We start from the raw sequence: 22,795 nt of genomic DNA, 5'->3' as shown, positions 1-22,795 counted from the left end.
TCAATCAGTGTGCTTTGTTGAAATTGTTACTGAGATCAAGTGTTTTTATATTTAGTTCAAGGACTGTTTCGAATCTTATTTCTTCGATTTGTTTTTCTCAACTGCCCTCCTCCCTTCACCTATTCGCTCTAGCAGCTTCTGTGTTTTAAAAACACTCCCCCTAGCTGTTTTTATATTATCAGAACTAGCCATCTGTCACCTTTACCAACTGTAAACTATAGGACTAATTCTAGACCACTATTATAGTAAGGATTTTAATATACCATTAATTTTTATTATCTTTTATTACACATCCCTGAATTGCCTCCATAAGCAGAAAGAACTGCTTGATTATGCAGACTTTTGCCACCGTAGCAACCCTTACTAACTACTTTCCCCCTCACAAAACTACTTGCTAGTGTGGAAGATGTTTGCATTTACTGGCTTAAAGTTGCTTAGTAAACTCCCTCTAGTCTTCATCTTAAAGGGGCTTTGGCTGTTGCTGTTCTAGAAATTTACTATTAATGGTATAGTATAATATTGGCAGATTTTTTTGGTCACAGGGACCTCTAGATATTCCTTTTTTTAAAGAAGATTTTATTTATTTGAGAGAGAGAGAGAGAGGGCACAAGCGGGGATGGGGTGCGAAGCAGAGGGAGAGGGAGAAGTAGACTCCCTGCTGAGCAAGGAGCCCAATGCAGGGCTCAGGGCTCGATCCCAGGACCCTGGGATCATGACCTGAGCCGAAAGCAGATGCTTAACCGGCTGAGCCACCCAGATGCCCCAGAGATATTCTTAATGTTCATCATCCTCCTTTAAAAAGCAGCAGGTCTAGAGAGTTCAGAAACTAATTTTGTATTCAGAATTTTATAGCATATGGTGCTGTACTATATATTTTATCCAGAATACCCAATATCTTATATTAGGATTCTTTCTTCTAGGATCGAGCACATCGTATTGGTCAGAAGAAGCCAGTACGTGTGTTCCGTCTCATCACTGATAATACTGTTGAAGAAAGGATTGTAGAAAGAGCAGAGATAAAACTGAGACTCGACTCAATTGTTATACAACAGGGTATGGATACACGTAAACTTAATTAGGTGCTTTTTTCCCAAAAGCACATGTTATTTTCTTTAAAGGAGATTACTTTTATTTATTTTTTTAAAGACTTATTTATTTATTTTAGAGAGCACGGACATGTGCACGTGGGGTGGGAGGGGCAGAAGGAGAGGGAGACAAGTAGACTCCCTGCTGAGTGGGGAGCCAGATGTGGGGCTCCATCCCAAGGCCCCAAGACCATGACCTGAGCTGAAATCAAGAGTAGGACAATTAACCAGCTAAGCCACCTAGTTGCCCCTCTCTTCATGGTTTTTATGTGCATTTCCCTGATGATCAGCGATGTTGAGCATCTTTTTAGGTAACTGTTGGCTCTTCTCTTCTCTTCTCTTCTCTTCTCTTTTCTTTTCTTTTCTTTTCTTTTCTTTTCTTTCCGAGACACGAGCGGGGCAGGGGAGGGGCAAAGGGAGAAGGAGAAACAGGGAGCCTGATGGATATGGGCCTCCATCCCAGGACTCTGGGATCATGACCTGAGCTGAAGGCAGACACTTAACTGACTGAGCCACCCAGGCACCCCTAAAAAATTTTTAAACACTAATATTAGAGATTGCCTGTTGATAGAAAGAAATTTGATCTGAAAAATGAAGTTTGAAAATGAAAAAAATGTTTCTGTTCTTCTGAGTTTTAACTGAATTTTACAGAAGGAAACTCATATTGAAATAGAAGGTATGGTAGAAGAAAAACTTGTAGGGTGGGAGGATGGGATAGCCCCGTGATGGGTATTAAGGAGGGCACATATTGCATGGAGCACTGGGTGTTATATGCAAACAATGAATCATGGAACACTACATCAAAAAAAAAAAAAAGAAAAACTTGTAGGTGTGTTTGTTAATATAACTTTAAAGCTCACTAATTTTCTGTGCTTATAAAGCTTTACTTCGGTTAAATGTGGTAGTGTCTGATTAGAACTATTATGCTGTGCTTTCTCTGGAATATAATTGAATATACACAACTTTTATTTTTATTATTAGGAAGACTCATTGACCAACAGTCTAACAAGCTGGCAAAAGAGGAAATGTTGCAAATGATACGTCATGGAGCCACCCATGTTTTTGCTTCTAAAGAAAGTGAGCTGACAGATGAAGATATTACAACTCTTCTGGAAAGAGGGGAAAAGAAGGTTAGTTAAAATGGCATTTGTTTTCATGATGAATTGCTTTAAAATCAACATACTTCAGTATGCTTAATTGGATTTGTGTTGTTTCAAATGCATGTTTCAAATGACTTGTGTTCTCTCTAAGGATTTGTAGTTTTATATCCAGAGGTAGTTTAGGGTTTTTTAGTTTAATTTTTGGTAAGAAAGACTAAGAACTAGAGTTTAAAATTGAGTGACCTTATATCTGATGTTTATTGAAAATAATGTTGGTATTTACTTAAAAGCCAAATAAATTTCATGTTCAATCACATATATCAGGACTACTTTTTTGCAACCTTTTTCTTGCACTGGATTAGAAATTATCTACTGATACATTGCATTAAGTGAAAATCTTTTGTGAACATTTCATGAGATATTAAAGGATTATTTGTTAAAGTATAATAAACTCAGAATATTGCAATTTTGTATTGAATTTACTTTTTTTTAACAAATTATTTTGGATAATTTCAAACATAAGTAAAAGTAGACAGAAATTATATGGCTACATCTTCAGGGATAAAAGATTTTAAAGAAATCCTAATTAAGAATACTTGAATAACCATTTAAATATTTAAAATACTTGGAGCAAGTTAAATTTATATTCATTTACTGTTAGCATTGCATTCTTACCTTGTAAATTAACAGATTGGATATTTCATGTTAAACCTGACTTTTGAAAAGATAGAGAGCCCACAGATTTTTATAAGTAATTCAGTGATAATTTTCTAATTTCAATGCATTGAACTGTAGACTGCAGAGATGAATGAACGCTTGCAGAAAATGGGAGAGTCTTCTCTGAGAAATTTTAGAATGGACACTGAACAAAGTTTGTACAAGTTTGAAGGAGAAGATTATAGAGAAAAACAGAAGGTAACTTTTTACCTCAGCCATCGGACTCTCAAATTAGCATTTCTCTCCATAACCATTATTAAAAAACACTGACGCTTGGCTGTCTCAGTCGGTAGAGCATGTGACTCTTGATCTTGGGGTTGTGAGTTCAAGCCCACGTTGGGTGTGGGGATTACTTAAAAAAATAAAATTAAAAAACCCCACTGCTGATGTAGGTCAGATCTCATGCAGTTGCTATCTTTAATAAATTTTGCTGGATGATGATGATGATTACCATCATTTTTGCTGCTGTTGCTGCTGCTACTATTGTTTTTGAGAAGCAGTATAGGATCGTGGTGGAATTCCTGGATTTTGAAGCTGAATTCCCAACTGTATCACTAATTAAGTGACTTTGGGTACTTATTTTTCTCCACTATCAAGTGGAGGGTATGGTAATATACTGCATGGACAGCAAAGGTCCTTTGAGGAAATGGGAGTTTTATTTAATTTGTTTGAAATTATGGCTATAATTAAAAATTCAAAATTTTGAAATGACTTTAGACTTTATTACAAAAAATAGTACAGAGTTCACATATATCTTTCATTAGCTTCCCCTAATGTTAACAATATGCATAATCTTAGTACATTTATCAAATTAACACATTTTCTCCCTAATGTTCTTTCCCTGTTCCAGGGGATACAATCCAGGATCTCATATTGCAATTTTAAAGAACAGCTTTATTTTTAAGAGCAGTTTTAGATTCACAACAAAATAAAGTGGAAAATACAGAGTTCCCATATTGTACCTTCCCCAAATAAACATAGCCTACTATGCTATCAGTATCCCACATCAGAGTGGTACATTTGTGACACTTGAACATACATTGACACATCATTATCATCCAAAGTCCATCTTTTATGTTAAGGTTCACTTTTGGTATTGTACATTCTGTGGGTTTCGATAAATGTGTAATGGCATGTATCCACCATTACAATATCATACAGAATAGTTTCACTGCCCTAAAAAGTCCTCTGTGCTCTGACTATTCATTCTCTCTCTATAGCCTCTGGCAACAATTAATCTTTGTACTATCTCCATAGTTTTGCTTTTTTCAGAATATCATATAGTTGGAATCATATAGTATGTAGCCTTTTCATAATGGCTTCTTTCACTTAGTTGTATGCATTTAAGGTACCTTTATGTTTTTTTCATGGCTTGATAGCTCATTTCTTTTTAGTGCTGAGTAATACTCCATTGTCTGGATGTATCACAATTTATTTATTCATTCATCTACTGAAGGACATCTTGGTTGTCTCCAAGTTTTGGCTGTTATGAATAAAGCTGTCATAAAAATCCACATGCAGGTTTTTGGGTAGATATAGATTTTCAACTCCTTTGGGTAGATGACAAGGAGCGTGATTGCTGGAGTGTATGATACACTTATGTTTAGTTTTGTAAGAAGCTGCCAACCCTTCTTCCAAAGTGGCCATACTATTTTGCATTCCCATGAGCAATGGATGAGAATTCCTATTGCTCCACATTCTCACTAGCATTTGGTGTCGTCAGTGTTCTGGATTTTGGCCATTCTAAAAGGTGTTTAGTGATATCTCATTCTGATTTGCATTTCACTGACTTAAAATGTTGAGCATCTTTTCATTTGCTTATTTCCATCTGTATGTCTTCTTTGGCGAGGCTTTTGCCCATTTTTAAAACCAGGTTGTTTTCTTATTGTTGAATTTTAAGAGTTCTTTGTATATTTTTTTATAAGATGCATTTTGCAAATATTTTCTGTTATTCTGTGACTTTTCTTCTCATTCTCTTGACCCACGTTGCATTTTTTTGCTGTGTCTCCTTAGCCTCTTTTAATCTGTGTTAGTTCTCAGTCTTCCTTTGTCTTTCATGATCTTTACACTTTTGAAGAGTATTGGTCAGTTCTATAGTTTGTCTCTCATTTTGGGTTTCTCTGACCTTGTCTCATGATTGGATTGAGATTATGTATTTTTTGGCAAGAATGCCATGGCAGGAATGTTAAGTCTTTAGAACATTTTACCAGGGAATATAAGATGTTGTTGTGTTGTATTACAGGAAATAGTAACCTTGATCACTTAGTTGAGGTGGTGTCTGCTGGGTTTCTTCACTGTAGACTTACCATTTTTCCCTTTGTACTTGACAGATATCTTGGGGAATATATTCCTCAAACATATACCCACTGATTCTAGCATGTATTGGTAGCTTTTGCCTGCAACAGTTATTATTGTGGTGTTTGCCTAAAAGTAATTTTATATTTCTTTCATTCCACCTACATTTATTAACTGGGATTTTTCTGTAAGGAAGACCTGTCTCTTCTTTTCATTTATTTTGTACTCATTTATTTATATCAGCATGGACTTATGGATATTTATTTTATTTTTTGAGTTATAATACAATTTTATCATTGTTTTATTTGCTGAAATTGTTCTGTAAAGCTGTTATATTTTTAACTCACAGAAATGAATTTTGTTAAAATAAGAAAGCTTATTTTTGGATATTGATTTTACTGAAGAACGAGAGGTGAGCCATTTTAGTTTGCATCGCAACTAGTATACTGATAATGCTTTGTTGCTCTCATTATTTTTGGTAGTTTTTAGTGTCTTGACTTACATCTATCTGGTTGTTCTATCTATAACCTTAGACTGCTTACATTTTATTCTGATGAGATGAACATGATGACTTGCATGAATAAGGCAGAAATCGTTTTTGAGATCTTATTGTGTGATACGAATTTTTAAAATATTACGATTATTTCTGTGGGTTTATTGGTATTAAGAGTGTTTTATAAAGTGGAAAAATATTAAACAGTGAAGAGTCTAAATATCAGTGGAGCTTTTAATCTGCATTCTTAGAGTAAAATTGCATTTAGGAAAGTACTTGTCTATGTCTAATATAGCAGGTTTTCCTGTGCTTCCAATTCTAGCAAAATAATGTGCAAATATAGAGAAATTTTAGTAATAATTATGATTACTTCTATTTTTATGGTTGAATAACAAAATCAGATTTAAAAAATATTCTGACTTGACATTATCTTTTATTTCTGGCTTTTCATATTTTCTAGATAGGTTCTTAAAATAGGTTCAAATTATCTTTTGAAGAGAATTGAAAACCTACAAAAATGTTGTTTATACATAAATCATGGGAATTACACAATGAGGTAGATTTTCATATATGATTTGTTGAACCCACTGCATTACTTTACAACCATACCTGGTAATTTAAGTCATAATGACTGACATTGATCTTGAAAAAATTAACCTGAATTAGTTTGTATTAATGTACTCTTTTCTAAAACAAACTAATTCAGCATGATTTAGTGTTTTTGAAAGTTTGGGAATTGGCTGTTAATACTTATTCCAAATTTGAATACCTAGACCTGCATATAAGTATGGGTTAAATGGCCAACACATTACTTTTGACTAAGTTAACTTAAATTATTATTGATTTATTTTCATTCCAATTGGGACAAATAACATATTGGTTATTTATAAGGTATCTTTTCTATTACTGTCCTCTCACATTAATCCATTTGAGGGGGGAAAAACAAAACTACTTTCACTGCTTTCGGTATTTTTTATTTTATGTAAACTCACATTATACTGCCTATATGTCAAAGAGTCTTAGAGTTAAAAGATATCTTAAAGGTCATTTAGTCTAACCTTTTTGTAATTAAGAAATCCCATCTATAGCATGTAGGGTGGTTATCCAGCCTCTATTTCAATGTGGATATTGGGAATCTTACTCCTCTTGGGAGAGTTCATTTCACTGTTTTATATTTTTTGGTTCTCAGAAAACTTCTTATGTGACTTATAAGCTCCTTGATGGAAGAGATTATTTTATTCACCTTTGTATCCCTGACACTGACTTGTAAATAATACAGTAGGTACTTAAGACATATTTGTTAAATTATATCGAGCAGCAATCTACTTTCCACATTGGTTTTAACCGTATGGATCAACAGAGACTGTGTTCTTTTTTAGTCGATAGACTTTTACATGTGTGAATGGCACCATTATGTCAGTCTTTAGTCTTTACTTTGGACACTGAAAGTTTGTAGATCTCTAACCATCTTAGTCATCTTAGTTTATCATCCACTCTTAAATTATAATACTAATGTTGTAACTCCACCCTTAGATAAGATCAAATAGAGTGGGTTCATTAATTGTAGATTAATGGCCTGTTTTGTGCGCAGGTACTGGGATAGGCACTGTGAAATCAAGAAAAATACCCGAACTGGAAAACCATCCCTATAGACTCCAGAATTTTGTATTGTCAGTTTTGCCTATTGGCTTTTAAATTGTATTTTCTTTTTTTTTTTTTTAAAGATTTTATTTATTTGACAGAAAGAGACAGCCAGCGATAGAGGGAACACAAGCAGGGGGAATGGGAGAGGAGGAAGCAGGCTCCTAGCAGAGGAGCCTAATGTGGGGCTCGACCCCAGAATGCTGGGATCACACCCTGAGCCGAAGGCAGACACTTAACCACTGTGCCACCCAGGCGCCCCTTAAATTGTATTTTCTAGCTGATATTGGGGTAGAGTTTTGTAATGTTACCTAATCATTGTTCACCCAACTTTGGGTGTTTAATAATAATTTAGGTTTAACTACTGGCAGTTTATTTAATGCCTTAACTTGCGTGGTCACATTTAATCCTCAAGGTAGGTATGACTCTTCCCACTTCACAGAGGGAGGAATTAATTTTCCCCAAGTTATACGACTGGTACAGTGGCAGAACCTGGTTTCAAATTCAGGTCTTTTCTGATTTCACTGACTTTTCCCACAGCTACCTTACCAAGACCCTACTTCATTTAAAATTTCTCTTGATTTGAAGGTACATATACCTGTCATGTTGATATTCATCATTTACCCTTTTCAGCTACTTTCTAATTCATACACTTAACACAGTTACCAGAATCAATGTTAGTCTTCTATATTAGGTACTATTTATTTCGACATAGAATACTAACCAAATTGTGCAAACTCTTCTCAATTACTAAGGAAGAACTAAGTTTTTTAGTAACAACTAAACTTACTTACAAAAAAAAAAGGAAACAAAAGCATCCTTGCACCTAAACTTGGCATATAAAGTACAAGGGTTTGGAACTTGGGACGTATAATTGTGACTTCTAAAGCGCAAGTTCTGCTTCTTCCGAATGGCTTCAGTTTTCTCATGCTTCTGCAACATTGATGTGTTTGATTTTTATAAACATTTTGGAATAATTAAATTCATTGTTCTTGTGTATAGCTTGGGATGGTGGAATGGATTGAACCTCCTAAACGAGAACGCAAAGCAAACTACGCAGTGGATGCCTACTTTAGAGAAGCTTTACGTGTCAGCGAGCCAAAGGTTCCAAAGGTAAAACATTATGAGGCCAGTTTTTATATCCGATAGCAGACTTCTCTTGTAACATGGTCTGTCATTTAGATTGACTTGTATCAGTGCAACATTATTGTCCTTAAAATATAACAGCAATGTAGAAAAGTTCTTGATATGGCCCCACCATATAAAGCAATTCTATTGTATTTATTTTTCTATATATAAAAGAAATAGTAAAAGAAGTATGTTCACTTCATGTACTGAAAACAAATATATATGTAATGCATTTTCCCCCCATAGGCTCCAAGACCTCCAAAGCAGCCAAATGTTCAGGATTTTCAGTTTTTCCCACCACGTTTATTTGAGCTCCTGGAAAAGGAAATTCTTTATTATAGGAAGACAATAGGCTATAAGGTAATTTTTTAAGTTTTTATTTATTTGACTTATATTTTGTTTTTTTAAAGTTTTTAGATTAGTATAATGTACTCTTTTAAGCTAATATAATCTATTAAGCTAGACTGGAAAGCATTCCATTTTAATGTGAGAGAACATAAGAGTAAATCAAAGTAGTGGTATTTCTAACACCAAAGAGAAGGTTTAACTAGAAGTCAAACATCAAACTACCAAATCACCAGTAGGATCATCATGAAATGGGATTAATGGAGAATTATCCGATATTTCAAAAATAGTGATAATAACATTATTTTAATAATGCTAAATGTTTGAGTGGTGAAAGAATATGTAGAAAGAACAGTAGGCATATGGTTTTTTTTTTTAAAGATTTTATTTGACAGAGAGAGACACAGTGAGAGAGGGAACACAAGGAGGGGAAGTGGGAGAGGGAGAAGCAGGCTTCCTGCTGAGCAAGGAGCCCGATGTGGCAGATGCTTAACAACTGAGCCACCCAGGCGCCCCAACAATAAGCATATGATTAATTAGAAGTGAATATATGATAGATGATAGGAAGTTTTTAATCATTTTCCTTAATATGACCAAGGAACACTACTTTTGTACTTATTGTTCTTGGGTTGATGAAAGCCCTATTGGTAGTTATTTGATTGTTGCCAGTTAGGTGTTAAAGATAATGATAAATATGATGATGAATTCTCACATTTTAAAATGATCTTTTGGAAATCAAGATTCGTATTTATATAGGTAGATAGGAACTCATTTTTAGTGAGGGAAATGTTTGTTACCCTAAAGCTCTCACACTGAGAGATTAAGCATACCTAGTTATTTCTATTTGCTGAAACTGACTTTCCAGTGAGTGAAAACAGATGGCCAAAGGTGTAAAATTCAGTAGTATAAGCAAAATTATAAAAATATTAATACTATTGTAATTTTATGAAATTTTCTGTTTTATGAGTTAGAAGTTATGTTTTAAAATTTATTTTGTGAACCTTTATCACAAGTGGAACTATGCCCAGTTATTTTGATTAGTAGCTGTAATGTGCCTAGAAAAGCACCATGTAGAGTGGATCTCTAGAGTGTTTGTCCTATTTGTCCAGAGTGAGAGCATTACCATTTGAAATGGAGCAAAAAAGGGATTGCTTGCTATTTATGTACCAAATTTCAATATATATAAACAGGAACAAGAAACTGATGTTGAATATAAGTAGTTAGTTATAATCTTGTTAGGGAAATATGATTACATTTGAATGTATTTAACCAACATGACTGGGTAAAACCTGTCTTAGGAAGTTGTCAAAGAGTAAAAGTACCATGACTGAACATTCAGACCAGGAATAAAATCAGTTTCAAAGAAAGTGAAAATGGTGATATACCAGAAGAAACAGGAAATTATAGATACAAAATAAAAACGAAGGTAGTAAAATTAATAGTTAGTAATATTTCATGAGGTAAACAAATACATGTATCTATTATCCCACATAAAGTTATAAAAATTTTGCTTTAGACCATTATTTTGTTACTTTTGTAGACTGTTATTAGTGAGACTTGAAAATTAATTGAAATGTTAAGCCCAGTTAGTAATTAACCAAATATCTGTGTAGAGCATTTTATAATTTATGAAATGCTTTATCACATACTTCATTTGATTTCTAACAGCCCTGTGACATAGATGTTATTATCACCTCCATATAAGAGGTGAGGAGACAGAAATTCAGAGAGGTTAAAAGACTTGTTCAAGGTCACATAGCTAACAGAGTTGCCAGGGGGTTACTGGTCTCCACCCCAGGTTCTCAGTGTTCAAATGCTATGCTCTTTCCACTCAGACATTCTGCGCTATTTCTGCATGTGACATAACCCTGCTGCTTTTTGCAGCCCTAAATAAGGACTGTGTTTATAGTGGTATGACATGTTGTTTGGGAGGTGAGCCAAGTGGTAGTCAAATAGCAACAATAAAAAAAAATCCTCACTGCCAATATAACTGTTCATGCTCCTTCTTTGGAGATCCTGAGATTCTGTTCCCCGTGATAGTACAGCGCCCACCACATCCTCGCCACAGCTCTAGTTTTAATGCAAGCAATGCCTTTCATTACAGGCAGTTTGTGGTTAGGGGTGAGGTCTCATAATCACAGTTGGATGGTGGCCAACTGGAAGAAGATGGAGGAGAGAGAAACCTTAGAAGAGGGAGGAATGAGGGGACAGCTGCAAAGGGTGACAAGGAGGCAGGTGGAAGAAGGGAGGACAGGGATGAATGAGGAGAGGGAAGACAGCATGGAATCCATGCTATGGTACCTTGCTCTTTTCTCTTCCTCACCTCCCAGAGATACATGACAGGAGAAGGAAGTATGAGTGAAAGGACGGCTGTTTTTCACTTAATCCATACTTGCTAAGTACTCCTGTATCAGGTCCTAGGCCATTCCTTAGGTGATGAAGTAGTGAAGAAGAGAGACGAGGTCCCTCAGTGCATGGAACTTATGTTCTAATGGAAGAGACAGATACTAAGCTGATGCTACAGAGTAATGACATTATTTGTTTTCTGTGCTTACAGAGGGTGCTATGAGGCAGCATGGCAGTGCATATCTAATGTGGATTGGGAGATCAGGGAGATGGTCCCTAAGGAAGTGTTATTACATTGAGATCAGAGAGATGCACAGGAATTAGTCAAGGGAAGTGTGGGAGAGAAGAGCTCAGGCAGGGAAACCATAAGTACAGAGGTGTTGCAGTAGGAAGGACGATGGCCCCTTTGGAAACTGAAGGCAGGCCAGTGTTGGTAAGGAGGGAGAGGGGCAAGACGAATTTGGTGAGTGAGTAGAGTCAGATCATGTGGAGCGCTGAACATTAATTATAGGTCACATTAATTAGGTTGAATTTTACCTTTAGAGCAAAGGAAAAACACTGAGATGTTTTTAAGGCAGAGGGATGGGTGGTGGTAAATTACTAATAGCAGATACTTATTTACTCCTTGCTTGTGTTGTTTTCTGTTCTAAGTTCTTTCAAAAGATCAGCTCATTATCCTCATAACAGCCCTGAATCTACATCCCTGTTTTATAGATGGGGAAACTGAGGCACATAGAGGTCCAGTAATTTGCCCCGGGTCAAGCAACTTTTAAGTGGTAGAGTATGATCAGATTTACATTCTTAAAAGATCACTCTGGCTGCAATACAGAGAATGATGAATTTATCTACGGAAACCAGCCAGGAGGCTTGTTGAAGTGTGAAAAGATGAGAGAAGATGGTGGGGATTTGCAGTATGGTGGTGTGGTGTTGATGGTGGAAGGAAAATCCATCCCCTACCACTCTACTAGCCTTGTGCTCTCTTTAGCCTCATTTTGGATTGCCTTTGTATCACCTTAAGACTTGCCTTGATCCTCCATATATATGCATATTTAGCTGAGGATTTTTGAGACAAGTAAGAGTTCATTCTGAATGTTGGCTGTTTTTGAACCTTGTCTCTTCCATTCTTTACCAGGGGATGCAGACCTGAGCTAAGGTGGGTCCTTTAATTAGGTAGGTGTTGTGTTTGAGTTCAGAGTATAGACAGATGAGTGTGGCATGCTAGTCATCTGCAAAAGCTGTTGTTGTTTTTTTCAGGGAAGATGTGATATTGATAACTAATACCCATCTTCTCGAAGATACCCAGCAGTGTTTTTTCTCCCCCTATAGCTCCAGAAAACTCACCAGAGTCACAAAGTGAGTGGAGCAATAGTTTATTCTCAGTTGAACAGAATTGCTACAGTGCAGTTACCTGGTGTTCTCTATGCATAGTTATGTTCTCAGAAAGGGACTTCTTTCCCCCCTTCTGCTTAAAGGATTGCTAACTCAAAAGAGAGAGGTGTAGTCTTATAGCTGGGGGTATTATGGTGCATGGTACTTTTCTGTCAACTTTGAGTCCCCATAGTCTTAGTCTGTAGTGATTTTGGGTGGTACCAGTAAGTGGCTCAGTACTTTTTTTTTTTTTAAAGATTTTATTTTCATTTATTTGAGAGAGAGAGAGAACATGCCAGCGCACACATGAGCCAGGGGGAGGGGCAAAGGGAGAGGGAGAAGCAGACTTCCGGCTGAGCAGGGAGCCTGACAAGGGGCTTGATCCCAGGACACCGAGATCATGACCTGAGCCAAAGCAGATGCTTAACCAACTGAGCTGCCCAGGTACCCGGGGCTCCGTACTTTGGAAGCAGTTGGTAAAGATCATTTTTCTCCAGAACCTGCTTATTTGCATTTTTATTTTATATTTTGATTCCCCCCCGCTGATATTTAGCACAACAAGGTCACAGCTATATTGCTCATGATAAGATCTGGAATTAAAGAGTTTTGTTTATTTGAGGCTGAGAAGTATTGTTTGTTTTGCCCTAACCACTTGGTGGATAGCAGTGCCTTATGTGTCAATTCTCCTTGCTCTCTAAGCTTTGACCTTGTTGCAAGTTAGACACATTCAGAAGCTTGATTGCTCTTGCAACTTAAAGGAGTTACTTAATGTATTTAATCACTGTGTTCCCTGAAATCTTTCTATTGGAAGAGGATGATTTAATTGAAATTTCAATTGCAGAACTAAAAAAATCCAGAGGATCTAGAAATTCCATGGAGTCTAAGACTTGGAGTGAAAGACTTTTGCCATATTTGAAGCTGAAGAAAGCTGTAGAATATTCTTACATTTATCTTCAATAAAAAATTCTTTAGGGACAGATATAAACATATGACAAATGGACGAAGTTCCATAATCTTTGTGAGTTTTGGTAATGTGTTTGCAGTGGCGGAACAGTACAGTGTGCGGATTTCAGTTTGCGTGCCACTACATTTAATTCATTTTTCCATGTTTCTATGAAACGCTTGCTAAAACTTGTTCTAGCCAAGGCCAAAATTTTCTTCTCACTTTTCCATGGAACATAGCTCTTAATTGCAAATTCCTTAGTGTCTGACTAGAAATCCAAGTAATCATTGAGATGTTTCCTTTTGAAAGATAACTGATTAAACTGTGGCTGTATTAAGTGTTATTGGGGGCCATCAGAAAGACATACAGTATGAATACTTGGGATAGCTTCTAGGTATCGCTTAAGTATTGTTGGTCTATAATTTGTCTACTTAATTCGTACATAACACTTTGAAATCACTCCAGGAAGTTTAATGCTGATAAGAACCTCATTAAGTAAAAAATGAATAGCTTTTAAAAATGGTAAATATTAAGGAGTTCTTTTTCTTGTGGGAGGAGATATAGGAATGCAGGAATTTTGAGTCATTTCTAATTCTGTTATGTATTTGAATTAAAATAATAAACATAACATTGATGAAGTCATTCTAAAGTTTTGCTGTATTAAAAATATGAGCAGTGGATCTGGAAGAAGTAGTCTGCTATGGAGCCTAAAATCTAATGGTATAATGTAAGGTTATGATTTTGTTTTTCTTAAATTCAAGGGGGAAATTTTTAGCATAAGAATAAACAGTTTATTTTGTGTGGGTATGTTTCCAGGTGCATTTCCATTTTCTGGCATAAAATTTAGTGTTTATGAAATACTTTTTAAAATATGGTTTGTTGGACATGGAATATTTGAAAAATATCTTAAGATTAAAGAGGTTTTTCTTTAGTTAAAATTTGAAGCCAAAGTAATTTCACATGCCAGCAAGGGTCTGTTAACCTTTTAAAGCTATGCCTGTAATTTTTTCCAGACATTTTGTTATGAAAAAAAAATTGTAAACATACAAAAATATTGAAATAATTGTACAGTGAAATCTATATACACACTGCATATATTCTCCAATTTACATCTTACTGTATTTGCTTTATCATCTATTTGTCCATTTGTCCAGCCTCTAGCAAATGGATATCCAACTTGTTTTTTAAAAGATTTTATTTATTAATTTGAGAGGGGGAGAGAGAGAGAGAGAGAGAGAGAGAAAGAAAGTATGAGAGGGTCGGAGAAGCAGACTCCCTGCTAAATGGGGAAACCCGAATCAGGACTCAATCCCGGGACTTTGGGATTGTGACCTGAGCCAAAGGCAGACGCCCAACCAACTGAGCCACCCAGGTGCACCATCCATCTTTTTTTTATGCATTTCAAAGTTGCAGACATAAGTATATTTGACCCGGAAACACTTCAACATGCATATCATTAGCCAGAGTTCAGTATTTATTTGATTCTTTTTTTAAGGTAAAATTTGCATACAATGAAATGTATAAATCTTAAATGTTTCATTCAATGTATTTTGACAAATGTATATGCTGACATAACTGAAACCCCTATAAAGATCTAGAACATTTCTGTCACCTCAGAAAGTGGCTCTTCCCCTTCAATATCTAGACCCACTCCCCAGAGACAGCCAAGGTTCTGGTATTATTTTCTGGTTTTTTTTTGGCTATTATGAGTAAAGCTGCTGTGAACATTTTTGCAAAGGTCTTTGTATAGATAGATAGGAATGGAATTGCTGGTGTGTATCTTATTTAAAAATTGAATTTAGCTATTAAAAAAGTTATCTAAAAATAAACATAAAAATCAAAGTTATCACTGGACTGCATTTCATTTTTAATTTATACCTTCTTTTCCTTTTCCATTTGTTACCATCCTAGGCCAGGTGATCATACCTCATTTCTAGATTATGACCACTCAGCTGGTTCTCTTTCCTCTAGTTGCTTCCCCGCTTCAATCCATCCAACACAAAGCTTACAAGTGACAACACTATGTTTTGACACTTTAGTCTCTTATGGAAAAATCTCTAGTGGTTGCTGTTGTCTGCTGTATAACTTTTTTTAAAAGTAGGCTCCATGCTCAACATGGGGCCCAGTGTAGGGCTTAAACTCACAACCTTGAGATCAAGACCCGAGCTGAGATCAAGAGTCAGACACTTAACCAGCTGAGCCACCAAGACACCTCACTACTGTGTAGTTTCAAAAGCCCTTGTAAATCTATCTCAACCTGGCTTTGTTTCTTAACTCCTTTTCAACGTAAACACCATATGGTCCTTCCTGGCTTTGCTTTCACCATTTTTGCTCATATTGTTCCAGCCTAGAATGTTGTTTCCCTCTTCTTCTCCATTTCTCCAAATCCTTAGAATTCAAAATTCCACAACTAGGTTGTGAGCTTCCTGTAGGCAAGGACCATATCTACTGCTTTTATATTCCAATGAATACCTGTCATAGTGCTATGGACATAATAGACATTTAATCAGTATTATTAATTTGATTGTGTGGTACTGATGATTGCAAATGAATGTGTTTTTTCAGTAATTCTTTTAAACCCATTTAGTAGGGTTTATATTTAAAAAACTGGACGCAGTCGTTTTTTAAAAATATTTATTTTCAAGTTACAATGTAATAGTTTAAAACTGTGAAATATGTATAACAATTAGGAAAATGTACTGTGATATGTATTATAATTACATTATAGTAAAACTATGACTATCTGATATCCCTAGGGAATGAGTTGTTTGTGGTGGGTGTGCATATCAAACAGTGCAAGGCTTAGTGTCAACCCCTTTCATGTTTAATGAAATGCTATAAAATGTACCACACATGTTATGTACCTGCTATCTTAAAATCAGGGTGCTACATTGTTACTGCAGGTGCACATAGAAATAATGTGAGGCTTTGGCCTGACTTAGTTTGTCACGCCATACAGTGAATGCTGCTCCATATTGCTGAACTGTACTGGTTGTCTGTGTTCACTGTTGGAACATAGGGGCCAGAGCTTTGAGATACAGCTGAATGGCTGACTACTTACTTCCTTGGAGAGCTGAGCTTCTGTCCTCAGTCTTTTGGACTTGAGCTCTCTTCTCAGTTGTCAGTGTATTTACAGTTCTGTATCTAAAACACTAGAATTTCTGTTGGCCACTGCTACTGTAGCTTTTTCTCTTGACTGCAGGTTCCATCCTGGCTGTTTGTGTGCTCTGCTACCCTTCCCCTTTTATATATATTCTCTCTCTCTCTTTTTTTTTTTTGGTTCTTCCTTATCCCCTCATTTCTTCCAGTCTTTGCATTTATGTGAAGATGCTCTCCCTTTCCATACCCTGGTAGGCAGTAAAAGCATTTCTTTCTTTTTGCATTTTGACCTGATCAGGGCATTGAATGCATTCTTCAGGTGCATTGCACTTCTCTACCCTGGTCTATTTTGCTGGGTGTATTGCCAGGCGAATATGGGCTCTTTTTGTACTGCAAAACTTTTTGTTTCTTCTGGGCTTGAGATTTTATTGTATAATGTTGGTGTTGGCATAATGATATTACTGTTACTACCCTGTATTACAATATTATAAGGTGGTATTTTGTTCCACAGTTATAATTAAATCTAGAATATAATGTGGCATTTAGCAAGGGGTTTAACTCTAAAATAGCATGCACCACATTTAAGAATGTTTTTTATTTTGGTAATATCATGATAGTAAGACTGTGGAGAAGATCATGTGTCATTCTGGTATGACTTAATATTGTTTACTGTTGAAATAACTCTAAGATTGATATGTGTATATACACCCTCAATTAATTTTTCTCAACAGTTTACTTACAATTCATCTCTTGATGTATAGGTCCCACGGAATCCTGATATTCCTAATCCAGCTGTGGCTCAAAGAGAGGAGCAAAAAAAGATTGATGGAGCTGAACCTCTTACACCAGAAGAGACTGAAGAAAAAGAAAAACTTCTTACACAAGTAAAATATTTTAAGTGGCTGAAATGTTTCTAATTAACTAGTAGAAAAAAGAAAATACAGATCACATTTACCTTTTATTGTATGGGCTGATTAGACACATCAACAACATGCAGGGCTATTTGGTAAACATATATTTAGATCAGCTATTCCTATTTTTTGTATCCCATTTGTAGAATACACCCATTCGGAAGTGCTAGAAAATACATAAATGCAAAATATAAGTGTCAGTTATTACTAAGAAGACATATATTTTATCAGTTATGTTAATCCATGTATGAATCCTGATAGGCAGCAATTACTAGCATATTCTTGAAAGTTTAAATTTATTTTATTGATTGTGAACTGCCCTCTGAAATTATACTCTACTAATCTTTTATTTATGGAATAATTTCATAATTCTCAAAAGCCTATTATCCTGTCTTGGAAAGAACTTTAATACAACAGTGAGAGATTTCTGAAACTTTGTAAGGTCATTATTGTATAATTAAAAGCTAATAGTTATTAAATAGGGAACATTTTCCTTTGAACAAACTATTAATGCTTTCTGATCATTGTTGCTTTAATGAGTTTTATGAGTGTAGAAACAATATACAAATAATCTATAGAAGATGAATAATCTGTAGAAGATAAAAAAAGTTACAGTATAAAAGACCTTTTTAAGATAATAAACAAGCATGTGTACTGTATGATACCACCTTAGTATAAAAAGTTGCCAGCAAGATTTATTTATGCAACAAATTCTTTTGAACAACATGCGAGGCACAGTGCTAGGAAAGTTGCCACATTAATTATTGAGATATAGTTTTTATATTTATATCTTATTTATTATGTAGGTCTTTTCTTTGTTATGATGTATAATTTTACTGAGTGAATTTTTACAAATTATATTCATAAGTTTTTGAGCCAAATGCCTGGAAGTCATAAAGTTTAGTTTGAAAATGTAATTGCAGTTGGCTGAATATTAGGACTTAACACAGAATAAAATAAAACATTTAAATATTCATGTTATGTTTTCACAATTTATTTCCTGAACATAAAAATAAAGTTATGGTCTTAGAATGCTACTTAGCTTATAGTATATGGTGAATGTACACCATATTGTGAATATACAGCATCAACTGAGGATTTGCTTTAGTTTGTAATTAGAAGTAAAATCATTTTTTTTACTCCTCTTTAAACATCTTTCTCTGGTGTCTTAAATAATTAATCTTTTAAAAAAAATCATGGCAAAGGTACAAAATGTGGGGTCACCTGAAATCTTCATCAGCTAAAGGCCAGGGATAGAATTTTGAACAGCTAGGGATATCACATTGTTATGGGTTGGGATATAAGGAGTAGAAAACAAATTTTTGGTTTTGTGACTTCACAGACATACTAATAATACCAAAGAGATTTAAAACATTGATTGGTTAAACTGTTCTATCTTTTAACAAAGAAATTGAGTGGGACCAATAACATTATGTTTATAGAAATTCTATTTATGAATACAATTTTGAATAGAAATTATTTATTCACAGTACAGTTGCCCCTTGAACAACGTGGGAGTTAGGGGTGCTGACCCCCCATGTAGCTGAAAATTTTCCTGTAACTTTTGACTCCCCAAAACTTACCTAATAGCCTACTGGTGACTGGAAGCCTTACTGATAGCATAAATAGTTGATTAACACATATTTTGTATGTTACATGTATTACATATTGTATTCTTAAAAGAAAATAAGGTAGAGAAGAGAAAATGTTATGAAGAAGATCATAAGGAAGAAAAGATACATTTACAGTACTGCACAGTATTTATTGAAAGAATCCATCTATAATTGGGCCCACGAAGTTCGAACACATGTTGTTCAGGGGTCACCTGTAGTTTGGAATGATGTAAAGAGCTACAAATTTTTTTCTGCATTCTTATTTTTTCCTCTGTGCTTTTTGATCTAATGCAATCACATTCCTTTCTTAATTTACATGGGAACAGATCTTTGAAAAAAACTATTGAAGCACTGTGCCTTGCATATTGTTCAAAAGAATTTGTTGAATAAATAAATCTTGCTGGCAACTTTTTATGTCAGGACTTTATTATTTGTGTTAGCATTTTTATATCATTGCATTTGTATTTTAATGTAGGCATCTATAAAATACGGAATTAAAAACTACACAGTATCTTGGAACTATAAATCCGTTCATAGTACTTGGAGAGAAGTACATTCTCTTCATGATAGAAAAGCAGTTATTTTTATAACACTCAACTTCTGATTATAAAAAAAACTGGGATTTTGTAAGGAGGAACACTTTAAGTTTTTAAACTGTTTTTAATGTGTCATTGTATAGAAATAAGTAGAACAATAAATGGGTTTGCTAATTTAACTTGTATTGATGATGCTTAATTTCTGTTCACAGGGATTCACAAACTGGACTAAGCGAGATTTTAACCAGTTTATTAAAGCTAATGAGAAGTATGGAAGAGATGACATCGATAATATAGCTCGAGAGGTGGAGGGCAAATCCCCTGAGGAGGTCATGGAATATTCAGGTTTGTATATAACCTTAAAGATAGTGTTTAATTGTAACCTTATCCATTTCTTTAGTGTCAATTTAATTGTATCATTGTTCAGAGATCTTTTAAACTTTTATGAATAATGTATGGGTAAAAGTGTAAAATATAATTGTATTTCCACAAAAAAGATTATAAGATTTATCTAAATGGACTGCTGTTGTCATTGGTAGCTAGCTAATAGAGGCAAGTAAAGCCCTAATGAAACAAGGGTAGCTATTGAATGAGCGTTGACAAAATTAGTTTCTCACTTTCGCATCTCTGGAGTTTGGTCCTCTTCTGGACAATTCAAATCTGAGACTTTAGGTTCAGAGGATTGAATTAGTGTCTTTCTAGGTCATCCATGAAGTAGAAAATTCCTCTCAGACCCTTTTCTATCCTCAGATACCCTCACGGTTCCAGTCAACTCCAGGCAGGTCATGTGCATTCCATTAACTCAGGGCAAGCTGGAATAGGTCTAAAAAGACTGGTTGAATAAATCTTTTGATTGGTTCTAGAATCATCTCCCTTTCTTACTCAGTTGTGTCTTTGGTCTTGAAGCATATGGAGTTAATACTATTTCCCATGTCACAGCACATCTAACCTCAGGCTTCTGAAAGAAATCTTGTTAAAGATAGTCATTATCTCTAGCAAGTTTTCCATATGTAGAACAGCAGGTTTCTAGCTTCCAAATAGGTTGAACTTTCAAATTTAGTCTGAATATGAGCTGTTTAGGATCTAGAACATTTTTTCTTATAGAAGGAATATTACAAAGTAGGTTTAGGTTTCTGTGCTGACCTCTCAAATCCTATTTAGCTTAACAACTGAAATTCTGTGTTTTTGCAGTGAAAAATAGCAGGGAGCAAACATTATAATACTAATAAATACACCAAAAATTGATACAAGTTAAGAACAGCTTTTAATTTATCTAGAGTGTTAGTTCTTGAAGAAATCCAGGTTCATTAGAGAAAAGACACTTTTTGTTTTGGATATCTGAAAGGGTTTCTGGTGATTACCAGGGAATTTAGAGACTGATTACATTGTTTTTATTTCATATAATATCAAATTTATGAACTTCCTTTTCCTTGATTCCAGCATAACATTACTATTACTCTTAAGCTCTGTCACATAAGTTTAGGACATCTGGGGGCTTAGGACAAAAATGAGAGCGAGAAATTCTAGCAGCAAGAATAGAAGGAAAAGAGTATAAAAGAGATTTTGTGCAGAGAGATTTTCTGAAGTAGAATTTTCTTCAAAATAGCATCAATATTTATGAAATTGCAAGAAAACAAGTGATTAAAAAAATGCTGTGTCATATTCTCTTGGTGGCATGACTAGCTCAGGGCAGCTTAATTGGGGCCATGTCAGAGGGTGGGGAGATTGGAATGGCTTTATGTAACTGGTTGCAATAAAAGAAGAAATATATACAATTGGCTGTTTGTGAGTATATTATACGTAACAGCCATTTATATGTTGAGTGAATAAGTGAGAGAATGAAAAAATGAACAGAGGTGCTTATAAAAGTCAGAGAGTGACAATTCCTCGTGTGATGCTGAGATGGGTGGTTGATGTCCAGTGCAAAGAAGAAAATGGCCCACTAATGTACTAATTGTGTGCTATGGGCTAGATGTTTCCCCCCTCAAATTTCTATGTTGAGATCCTAACCCCCAACGTGATGGTATTAGCAGATGGGGGCTTTGGGAAGTGATTAGGTCATAAGGGTAGAGCCCTCATGAATGGGATTAGTGTCCTTATAAAAGAGACCCCAAAAAAGCCCCCTTGCCCTTTCCACATGTGAGAACATATTGGGAAGATGGTCATCTATGAACCAGGGTTTGGTTCCCTCTCTCACTGGACTTGGAATCTGCTAGCACCTTGATCTTGGGACTTCCCAGCCTCCATAACTGTGAGAAATGTTTGTTGTTGAAGCCCCACCCCCACAAAAATAAATAAAACTCTGAGAGCACTAACATTCCTTTTATGATAGGCTCTAAAAATGAAAAATTTGAGAGGGTAGAGTATGCTATTAAAAGGTCTTTTGCTGAAGTCATAACATGTGACATAATGCAGCCAAATTATTTAGATCATATATAAAATTTGGGTGACTTTGTTGGTTTTTTTTTGTTATTGTTTTATTTTTTGTTTTTAAGAGAAAAGGCTATTTCAAGTAAGTTTAAAAACAAGATACAGGTCATTGGAAATATTGTAAGTTTAGTGAGTGGTTCCAAAAGTAAAGTAAGAGTTTTGGTAGAAATTGCTGCTTCATAGGAAGTTTGAGTGACCTGTTGATAAAATGGGTTTCATTTTTGTTTTGGGATAATGGGTTTCATTTTGTTTCATTTTGTTTTGCATAGCTTCTGGGGAGCTATGTTCTCTAAGTTTATATGGCCTCCTCTCTTCTGTTTATGTGTTTGTTCCCTTCTATATCATGTTTGAATGAAAGCATAGCTTAAATTAGTGTCTGTAGTATCTTTTGAAATTCTAGTCATTTGGGATTGATAATTAAAAATTCCAGGGGCGCCTGGGTGGCTCAGTCGTTAAGTGTCTGCCTTTGGCTCAGTGCGTGATCCCGGCGTTCTGGGATCGAGCCCCGCATCAGGCTCCTCCACTGGGAGCCTGCTTCTTCCTCTACCACTCCCCCTGCTTGTGTTCTCTCTTTTGCTGGCTGTCTCTCTCTCTGTCAAATAAATAAATAAAATCTTTAAAAAAAAATTCCATAGTATTTCATGAAAAGAAATTCACTAACCTAAAACCTTCTTGTTGAGGTCTTACTTAAGTTTGGGGTATTTAATAATTGTATATATATATATATATATATATATATATATAT

General features: G+C 35.2%; 1 protein-coding gene across 2 annotated transcripts in view; it reads left to right on the top strand.

Annotated features, from left to right (window-relative positions):
• The window catches only part of SMARCA1 (SWI/SNF related, matrix associated, actin dependent regulator of chromatin, subfamily a, member 1), a 76,502-nt gene that overhangs the window by 36,716 nt on the left and 16,991 nt on the right, over positions 1-22,795 (top strand). For both annotated transcript variants that reach the window (XM_040627212.1, XM_040627210.1), the window contains 6 exons: positions 2,067-2,215; positions 2,981-3,100; positions 8,334-8,444; positions 8,706-8,819; positions 17,322-17,444; positions 19,833-19,965. In XM_040627212.1, coding sequence (XP_040483146.1) covers positions 2,067-2,215; positions 2,981-3,100; positions 8,334-8,444; positions 8,706-8,819; positions 17,322-17,444; positions 19,833-19,965 — 750 coding nt within the window. The remainder of the gene's footprint in view (positions 1-2,066; positions 2,216-2,980; positions 3,101-8,333; positions 8,445-8,705; positions 8,820-17,321; positions 17,445-19,832; positions 19,966-22,795) is intronic.

Source organism: Ursus maritimus (genome assembly GCF_017311325.1).
Source record: "Ursus maritimus isolate PB19 chromosome X unlocalized genomic scaffold, ASM1731132v1 scaffold_X1, whole genome shotgun sequence".
Taxonomy (NCBI): Eukaryota; Metazoa; Chordata; class Mammalia; order Carnivora; family Ursidae; genus Ursus; species Ursus maritimus.
Note: the sequence above shows the minus strand (reverse complement) of the source record. Positions and strands in the feature narration are given on the sequence as shown.